We start from the raw sequence: 10,127 nt of genomic DNA on the forward strand, positions 1-10,127 counted from the left end.
GACTGCCTACCAAAAAAAGAAAGAGAAAAAGAAAAAAGAAATACATGTTTGCAAGTCAGCAAAAAAAAAATACATTTGCTACTTAATTTTCTTCCTAGAATGCTGGACTTAGAATCAAGAGAAACATTGATTCGATTCTTGCCTCTGGTACTTAACTAATTTAACTTAACTTATCTAAGCCTCAGTTTCCTCATCTGTAAAATGGGGACAATAACACCTGTAGTTACGGTGTTATTGCTAGAGTCAGCAGCAGCTAAACTTTAAAGTGCTGTATAAAATGTTAGTCATTATTGTTATTAGTAGTCCCTCCCTATCCCAGGTCCCTACACACTCTGAACTCCCCCACCCTCAACTACTCCTGCCCAAAATAAAAGGCCATCGTGGCAGCATCTTGGGGTGAAAAGATGTAAGAAATGAAATGTCATTGCAGCAGAACATCAGGGTGGTCATTTGAGTTTTGCCTGTGGCTCCAGGAAATAGACTCTCTTGCTGTCTTGTCCTGTAGTCCTTGAGTAGTACACTGACTTAGTGAGATATTGCCATGCACTCCCTATTTTTAAACCCTTGATTTATGCCTTTCTCAGATGGGTCTTATTCAGCTAAGATGTATGGTGTGTATTCAGCTGAAAGAGAGGAAACATTTTTCTATGGCTACAGCAATTTGTTTGCCTAGACCTCAATCACAAAATTAACAGGGCAGATTTTGTTGTCCTTGTTGAACTCTGAAGATTACAATAAAAAGCTCTAATGAAGTGAGACATAAGTAATAAGAACTAAAGACAATAATAACAAGAAATGGTTTGTTTATTTATTGAAGTTGATTTAGTAACCCTGCCGCATCATTTAGGTTTCAGAATCGGCAAAGAAAATAATTTCTAAATTGCTGTTCAGCCCAACACTCTGCACTCAAGCAGAGAGTGTGTGTTAGTATGTAGGGAAAGGAAGGTGTGGGAGAGGTTGGATGCTGGCTGCTTAGTCTTTGACAAAGAAGCCTTTCCTGAAATAACTAAACATATTGACTTGGGGAAAATAGTATTGCTAAGTCATCTTATGGGGTGGAACAGGGAAGAGATAGGGACAAGGAAATGATTATCAGTACTGAGAGATTTGAAAGACCCTGGGTGGCAACAAATTGACAAAGCAAACAGTGTATGTACAATTAAGACCAAGGTCCTAGCCTTCCTAAATCTTTCCTTTTTAAAGTCTCCCTTTCGGCTTCTCTGCTCTAGAGTAAATCAAATTTACTCACTGATTTAATAAACCTTTATATTAAATACTTACTGTATACAGAGCATGATAGGAGATGATAAGAACACACAGAATTAAGAAGGGGATATTGCAAAGGCATCTGGAAATCCCAAGTGGAGTCAGGAGAGGAAACAGATTTTGGAGTCAACTTCATAAAAGTGGTAGTTAAAGCTATGGGAGTGAAGGAGGTTGCCAAAGCAGGAAGAGGGCCAAGGATAGACCCTTGAGGGGCACTCATATTAATGAGTTAGAAAGGAGATGAAGAACCAGTGAAGGAAATGGAGAAGGACCTATTAGAAAGGTAAGAGGAAACTTAGGAGTATGGAGTGTCTGAAGACAAAGGAAGAGAAAATATCCAGTATGAGGGAGTCAAAAAACTGCATCAAAAGCATCAGAAAAAGTCAAGGATGATTGAATTTGGCAAGCAAAAGGCTATTTAGTGATCTTTAAGAGTAGGTGCAGTAGAAGGAGTGAGGACACCGCCTTAGATAATGAGGAAGTAGAAGCATTAAACACTGAGAACTTTTTCAAGAACTTAGTGGTGAAATGTAAGAGAACGATTCCAGGGAACAAAAAGGAAAGAAACCAAGGGTCAGAGAAGTTAAAAGAGGTTATGTGAATTGGGTAATTTTTAAGATTGAGAGATCTAAGCACATTCGCAGGTAGTTGGAAAGATGCCAGTGGAAAGGGAGAGACTGAAGATTGTGAGGGAAGAGGGGAGATGACTATTGAAAAAGGATCCCAGAGGAAGTAAGAGGAAATGGGATCTAGAGCACAGATAATGTCTGAGGCTGGACTTGAACTCAGATCCTCCTTACTCCAGGGCCAGTATTCTATCCACTACACCACCTAGCTGCCCCTAATCTAAGCCTTCTCAATCAGTCAGTCGTTCTAGTATTGATCATCTACTACGTGTCAGGCAATTATGCTAAGCACTAATGGCATAAATACAGAAAGATAGTCTCTCCCTTCAAGGAGCTTCCATTCCAATGGGAAAAAGTAATGCAAGAAGGGAGCTAGAGCGGTATTTTTCCAATCAAGAATCACTCGCCATTGTGTCTCTCCTTTTCCTTTATGGTCTCTTGCCTTTTTTTTTTAGATTTTCAACGGGTTGCACCATCAGATTCTGTGCTAAAGAAAATCGTCACAATCTGTATGATAGTGACAAGCTCACTGTCTGCCTTATCTTTGATACTATGTATATTTTCTTCACTGCTTATGAAGAGTCATCCAAGGTGAGGTGGCTTTTAGCACTCAGTTTTGCACAGGTCACATTTTGTGTCCCAAATACCATGGCTAGAGAAGTATGTGACTATATCAAATCCCATTCCCAACGCAAACTGCTTTTCTCATCGATTTCATTCTTAGCACCTCCAAAGTTTACAACTAGACCATCATGAAGACCATGCCTCTTCCTAAAAGCCAGTTCAGATTGGGCCCAAAGTGATGTCTTCTGAGGCATGGCCATCTTTGGGAAACTAGTAGGAAAAAAAAAACAGGATTTAAAGTCAGAGAGGCTGGGTTCAAATCCTAGCTCTTCTAATTTCTACCTTTGTGACTTTGCTCACAGCACTTTATGCTTCTGAGTCTCAGTTTCTTTTTTCTATAAAATGGGGGTCAGAGGAGTTAAATTAGATAACCTGTGAGGTCCCTTCCAGCCATAAATCCTGTGGTCCTGTAATCTAGAAAAGAATTACCACTGGCAAAGGAAGCCACTGAGAGCAGTTCTAGCTATAAGAACATACCCAAACTAGATAGTTCTAGAGAAGGAACTGAGCAATTAGGGGAGGAGAAGTTCAGATGTTTACCTTGTTCTCCCCTCTATGCCTGAAAACACCCATCTCTGAACAGATATGGGGATGTGATGGAAATTTTTTTCCTCATCTCCACTCAGATTTCATCCCCCTACACATATTGCCAGAGATCACAGTGGCCTTCACAGGCACAAAGAGTAGGTAGTCACCTATATTATAAGATCTGAAGGTTGTTAGTAAGGCTTCTGGGTCCCCAAAATATTTCCCTGAGCCAGGTGCTACAGTGTCTGAAAGTGCACCATAAGAATTTAATTACTATTTTCTATGTGTCCTCTTTTCAAATGTCAATGGCACTGCCTGGAAGAATTGTGGTTTGGCTTATCCTTCGTTCTGGAAGAGGACAATGACATCAGGAAGGTGATGCCATGACTTGCAAGTCAATCGGATTTAAGTGAGGGAGTGTTGTGCAAAGTCACCAGCCTCACTCCCTCCTCCAGAGTCACCCTGGGTCCAATGGCAGGACATAGATTAGGAAAGCCTGGAGATGACCCTGGGTGCAGAGAAAGACCTTGGCCTTCTTAAGCTAAGGTCTTTCAGAGTTCTCACTTTTACTGGGAAGAATAAACTATTTTGTCACTACCACATTGGTGTAACTAATAATTGGCATTTCTGTAGCACTTTAAAATTCATGGGATCATAGTTTTAGAGCTCAAAGGGACCTCAGAAGCCATCAAGGAAAATCCCTCATTTTGCAGATGGGACAGAGAGGTTAAGTATCTTGCCCAGAAACACAATAAGTTTCTGAGGAAGTATTTGAACCCAGGTCTTCCTAATTCCAAGTTCAGTGTCCTATCCACTATACCATACTACTTTTCAAGGTTTGCAAGACTCTTTTTTTACAAATACCTTATGAGGGAGGTACTAGAAGTATTATTTCCCCCATTTTACAGAAGAGGAAACTGAGGCTCAGAAAAGTCAGATGACTTGTCCATAGTCACAAAGCTAATAAGTATCAGAGCTGATGTCCAATCCAGGTCTCCTCACGCCAAGTCCAGGAGTCTTTCCACTACATGATTCTCCCTCCAAATGAGTGTAATAGTTCCATTTTATGGCTCATTGCAGAAGACATCAGGAAACGAGAATATTGAATGGCTGAGAAAAAAGAGCATGTAAAAAGTAATAATAATAATTAGCATTTATATAACACCTATTATGTACCAGGCATTAAGCTAATAAGCTTGCAAATTTTACAATTTCAAAAGCTTTACAAATATATCATTTGATCCTCACAACAACCTTAGAAAGTAGGTGCTACTATTAGTTCCATTTTACAGACGAAGAGAAAGAGGTCAAGTGACTGGCCCAAAGTGACACACCTAGTAAGTAGAGGAGGCGGGATTAGAACTCAGGTCTTCCTGACTTCAGCCCTGGTGCTCTATCATCTACATCATTTTGAGGTCACAAAGTAAAAAGGGAATAAGAAAGATGAAGTGAACAGACACTGTCTCTTTTATGATTTTTCCCAGAAATGACTACACCATGTTCCTGTACTGCCCTGAAAGGACTTATTCCTTTGGTTTATTCCATGGAAGAATGGCAGTCACAGACAACCTCTTTGCCACCTATCACAGACATGTGATGGGGTGGGGCTGGGGATGAGGATTCATAGAGAATTTCTCTGCTACCACTTTGGGGAAAGATGAATTCTACATCTTTTCTCCCCAAAACATCCAACTACTGTCTTTTTACCTGAGTTTTACAAAGATCTGTCCCTGACTGGCAAGTCAGACAGTTGGTGTGATACATAGGTGAATATGCATATTTTACTGATTGGGAAAAACGAGTCATAACTTCTATGTATTTTATCATAGGGAGCCTCCAGTAAACAACACATGCAACATTTATGTAACTAAGGAAATGAAGAAAAATCCTGATGCCATTAAGGAAATATTCTCAGATAGAACAAAAGAAGACAATGATAGCTTGAGCTCAGATACCCCAAATCTCCAGAATGAACAGTCACCAAGAAATAGTATTAAAGAATCTGACAGCAAAGGGAAATTATTCATTCAGAATTCTAACTACAATAATAGAACTATTTTACCTGGGGATTTCATGAAGGGACATATAATGCCATTGAAGGGATTCATAGTTCCAAGTTATGGAAGCAAAGATTTTGTTTTATCTTCAGAATTAAGTGACTCGGATGCCTTCCAAATCCTATCCCTACCTGATCGATTGAGTGATATTCCACACCTTCTTTTGAAAAGGGAATATATGGAGAAAAAGGGTCCCAATAAGGTCAGTGGGTCTCACAAAGAACCAGAGAGCTTGAGTCATTCACAGCACAAGTTAAATAGTCCAGACCGGAAGCATCAGAATAATGCTTCCCCTGACTCGCTGAAGTATGCTCAAGAGACTCAGTCTGATACATACCCATCTTCAAATAGTACAGAGAACCCAGAACTGGTAGACAACCCCCAAAGAAATAAGTCAGCAATAGTGGGTTCCAGTATCTCTTCTAGCTGGTCTTCCCACTCAGACTAGGAGGGAGCAATGCAAGAGTTCAGATTCTCATTTGTCAGTGTTCTTTAAGCCAGTCCTTTTACCACCTGAAATCATGGTAGAGCCCTCATGGAATCCTGGACGTTATGTTTTTCTTTTGCAATTTAGCCCCAAAATAAAAATTATTTTTATATTGGACACATACACTTTTTTGTTTTTATGCTTAAGTTGTCTTTTGATGGGCTAATGAGTTTACAATGTGTGAATCTGTATTGTTTCTATAAGCTTAAGAACAAGGACAGAACTGTGTTGCCTTTCTCCCTCCCTCTTACATGTGTATGGAGCATGGACCAGGGGCATTCTGGCTTATCCTGGGGTAGACATGACTATTGGCCCTTCCCCTCTTTCTACAAAAGACTCCCCTCAGGAAAAGAGTCAATAGCAAAGATTACCCCAGTGTGGTGGCACATCTCACCCGTACACCAGATTTACATTTGGTCTTGGGTGTGAAAAATCTCAAGAAAATGAGTCAAGAACATATCAATATTTGCTTCAACAGAAGCACCAATCTAGTTTCTAATAACAATTCGAGAAAAAAAGATATGCTGAGTCTCTCCTACACAATGGAATCAGTGCACTGATGACATGAAATGCCCTACAGTGTCTGTATTGATGGAGTCTACAAAACATAGTCTGCCAAAACATTTAGCTTCATGACCTGCTACCACTGGGGCCTAATTAAAGACTGTGCACACAGATTATACCCCAGGGAGAGTTGTGCTACATAGTTCAAAGTAACATATACATAGAGTTGGAAAGAACTTTAGAGGTCACCTACCCCAACCTCTTCATTTTATAGATTAGTGAACTAATGCTCAGGCTAAGGGACTCACCCAAGGTCATACAATATAGGTGACAGAAGAAGCCTGGGAGTGGTGGCTGACTGTAAGCTTGCTACAAATCAATAGTGTGACTTGGCTGCTTTAAAAAAAAAATTAAAACTAAATACAATTAAAAAGCTAATGTAATCAGAAGCTAGATTAAAAGAGATATTGTAATAATTCACATATATTTAAAATCTGGCTCTCTGGGGAGAAAAGTACTTATTGTACACTTTTAAGTTTCATTTGCATTATTAACATTTTCTCCATCACTTTAAGTCTAGCTAATCAATAAAACAATAAATCAAGCCCTGATTTGTAGCCTTCACCAATTTCCAAGGTATGAGTGCTCACACTGAATATTTTCTCAAGCTGGTTCAATCTGACTTCAGAGCATACCTACTAGGTCTTTTCTGATGCCTGATGGGAGACCAGAAGAAATGTTGGTTTCTTGAGAGGTAAACTAGTGAGGAAGTGGACTTCTGGGTCCATGGCCAGCAAGATGGAGAGCTAGATATTCCCTCTGATTTTCACACTCTCTCAAATTTCTCCAGAATAGAAGTTATGTACCAGACACAAAGCAATTTCACCCATCTCCATGAGCTAGGACAGGGCTTCTTAAATGTTTTCCACTCGCAACCTCTTTTTGCTTTTTGGTAGTGTTCTTTGGGTGTTGTGTGGCCTGAGTGCATGCACAATGCAAAGTGCACATGCTTTGCGTCCAAAACCAAGGCTGCAGCAAAGTTGCAAGACGCAACGTGGGCAAGTGCTGCCAGAAACACCTAGGATTCATCAGGTGTTTGATTTTGAATTAATTTGTGGTCATTGTGTGTTCAGAAATCTTTTACTGTTGCCACATTTTTTGCTCCCCCCTATGGGGTCACAACACACAATTTAAAAAGGGTTGATTAGGATACCGAGAACCCAAATGAAATAAAAACTCTAGAAACTAATGCCTAAATCAAGTTCCCTCAGTAGCCCCCTCTCTCACCATATCCCACACTGCAGACAGCAGATTTGCACAAGCCAACCCATAGGCTTTCAACAGATTTCAACCCCACACTGCCCACATCCCAAGCCATCTTCCCAGAGCCATGGAGGTCTAAACTCCATGTGCCAGAAATTTGCATAGCCAGCAATAGCCAGATGTCAGTGTTCTGTGCTGATACAAAGCCCTGTTAGAGTGGAAGGAAGGAGGGAATAGGGCAGAATGCATGTAGAGGTTTGTAACCGAGCTCATCTCTCCAAGAAGAGTTGTATTTTTGCCCAGCCTAGGGATGAGAGGAATTAACACATGATCAAGACTGGAGAATGAGATTTTCCCTCTATAGCAGAAGCTTTGAGAAGACAATAGGGAGGTGGTGGGAAAGGGAAAAAGAATGAACATTAAATGCCTACTATATGCCAGACTGGATCTTTAAAACAGCCCTGTGAGGTAGGTGCTATTATTATTATCATCTCTCAGTGAGAGGAAACTGAGGCAAGCAGAGATAAAGTGACTTGCCTAGGGCCATACATCTGGGAAGTGTCTGAGGCCTGATATGAACTTGGGTCTTCCTGACTCCCAACCCAGTACTTATCCAGTGTACAACCTAGTTCTGGGGGGAAAGGGAGAAATCTTTTCCATGTACATGGAGCAACAGTGCAACCTCATTGCCCTGTGGTAATGACATCTGCTGTTACTTTCCTTAAACCTCAGAAGCAAAAGAGGTAAGTGAGATGGTGGGGGTGCTCACTCAGATGTCTAGAGAGCTGAAAAGAAACAGACCCCTATCCATGCTGGTGCTTATCCCATCCTTGCCTTATTTCAAAGGGGATGCTATCGGCACTTTAACCCCATTAAAGATTGTATCTGATTGATCAAGTTTTATTTTTCATAAACACCTAAGATTTACCTGTCCGTGCATTTCCTTGTATGTCACTGGTGGCCCTGACAACTGAACTGGTTCTAGGAACCACGTAGGAAAGAATGGCCTTTCCTCACACAGGGCTGGGATCCCAACCCCCATTCCATTGTTTGAGAATCTTCTGCAGTCATAATTATGAGCCATTCATGTTTTTCATAACTGTACATCCAAGGCCAGAATCACTTCAGACTTGGGACCTTTCAAAATCTGCTTCATCAGACAGAAAGCTAACATAGTCATTCCATACTGTTATAGGTATGTGCTTGAACCAATAGGGTGAATCATATGCAAGAACAGAGAGAAAGTGAATACCACTTAAATCCTTGGGTGGGGGGGGGGTAGGTGTGATGTGACCTTGTGTGACAAGCTCAAGTAAAGGTTATTCTTTTTTTTTTTTGGTTGGGCAATGGGGGTTAAGTGACTTGCCCAGGGTCACACAGCTAGTAAATGTTATGTGTCTGAGGCCAGATTTGAACTCCTGAATCCAGGGCTGGTGCTCTATCCACTGCGCCACCTAGCTGCCCCCAAGTAAAGGTTATTCTTAACAAAAATTATTTCCAACTTTTTAGAGGAAAATATTCCAGCAACCATCTCAGAGTACATCTTCCTCAGCCAGGGCTTTCTAGATATATTGGATTTCTCCAAAGAAAGATTCTTGAACAGTAGCTGGTTCTTGCCTAGGCCTACCTAGTGATCGCCATCTTTTTGTAGCCATATAAACACTTAAGCTACTAAAATATCTCTAAATCAACCCCTCCTCAACATCTTACCCCAAAGCTACCCAACCATTCCAATGTGCTCTCTGGAATACCTACTCCATTGCTAATAAATTTGCTTTTATCTTAAACCTTTTCCTTTCTTCCTCCTCCCATCTCCTGGCCTTCACTGCATCCTGGCTTCCTCCTGATGACACAGCTTTCCTAGACACCCTTTCTAACACTGGTTGAACTTTCACTCCCTACTCATTGATCATGGTAGAGAAGTTATAGTAGTCCTTGTTCTCCATTGCCACTGGCAGGGTCTTCCTCTACCACCTTCATTCAGTAACATCTTTGGCATTTACTCAGCTCCATATTGACCAGCCACTCAAGTTTCTGGCCGCTTTTCTCTAAAACCATCCAGGATACTTTTCTTCTTTCTTTACCAAGTTCAGTGCCTTGATCGGTTTTTGGTTGTTGTTTTTTTCTCTCTTCCGTATCCCCCAACTTCCACCCTCTAGATTTAATGAACTGCTGTTATTATTTGCCCTTCATTCTCCAACAGGATCAGTGACATCAGGTGGGTAATGTCTTGACTTGCGCATAATACACATAAAATTTTAAAATGTATGTGCATACATACCTATTGATACTCCCTCAAACACCCTCATGTCTCACATCCTCAACATACTGATTTCCCATGACCTACATGCCACCTCACCTCCACACAGAGACAGTCCTATCCTTGATCTTGCCACCACTCACAAGTTTCCATTTCCATGTTGATGGACTCTGAAATTCCCTTATCTGATCACAATCTGTTGTCACTCCACCTCTCCCCAAATCCCTTTTTTTTGTCCTCAACGTGACTTCCTGTAACTCCACCCCTCAGGTCTTTCCCAGGCTTTCACCCTCAGGTAGGCTACATTCTCCCTTGGCACAGTGCCTGGAATATCACATGGATTTAATAAATTCTCATTGACTGATTGACATTCCATAACAGTAAATTCGACTGACAATGGGAAATGCAGGCAAAGGGCCTCATTCCATTAGAAACAGAAAGCAATCCAGGTTTGAGCTCAGCGCTATACAAGGTCCTGTGGGAAATACCAAGTTTTTAGTGTGAAGCTGAGA

At 41.0% G+C, this 10,127-nt stretch overlaps 1 protein-coding gene across 1 annotated transcript in view; it reads left to right on the forward strand.

The window, feature by feature from the left end:
• LOC144454852 (uncharacterized) overlaps positions 1–5,700 on the forward strand; it is a 59,288-nt gene extending 53,588 nt beyond the window's left edge. The window contains exons 3-4 of the mRNA XM_078147628.1: positions 2,348–2,483; positions 4,874–5,700. Coding sequence (XP_078003754.1) covers positions 2,348–2,483; positions 4,874–5,549 — 812 coding nt within the window. The 3' untranslated portion in view covers positions 5,550–5,700. The remainder of the gene's footprint in view (positions 1–2,347; positions 2,484–4,873) is intronic.
• The last annotated feature ends 4,427 nt before the right edge of the window (positions 5,701–10,127 follow it).

Source organism: Phascolarctos cinereus, unplaced genomic scaffold (assembly GCF_003287225.1).
Source record: "Phascolarctos cinereus isolate Bilbo 61053 unplaced genomic scaffold, phaCin_HiC Scaffold_7;HRSCAF=346, whole genome shotgun sequence".
In the NCBI taxonomy this organism is placed as follows: Eukaryota; Metazoa; Chordata; class Mammalia; order Diprotodontia; family Phascolarctidae; genus Phascolarctos; species Phascolarctos cinereus.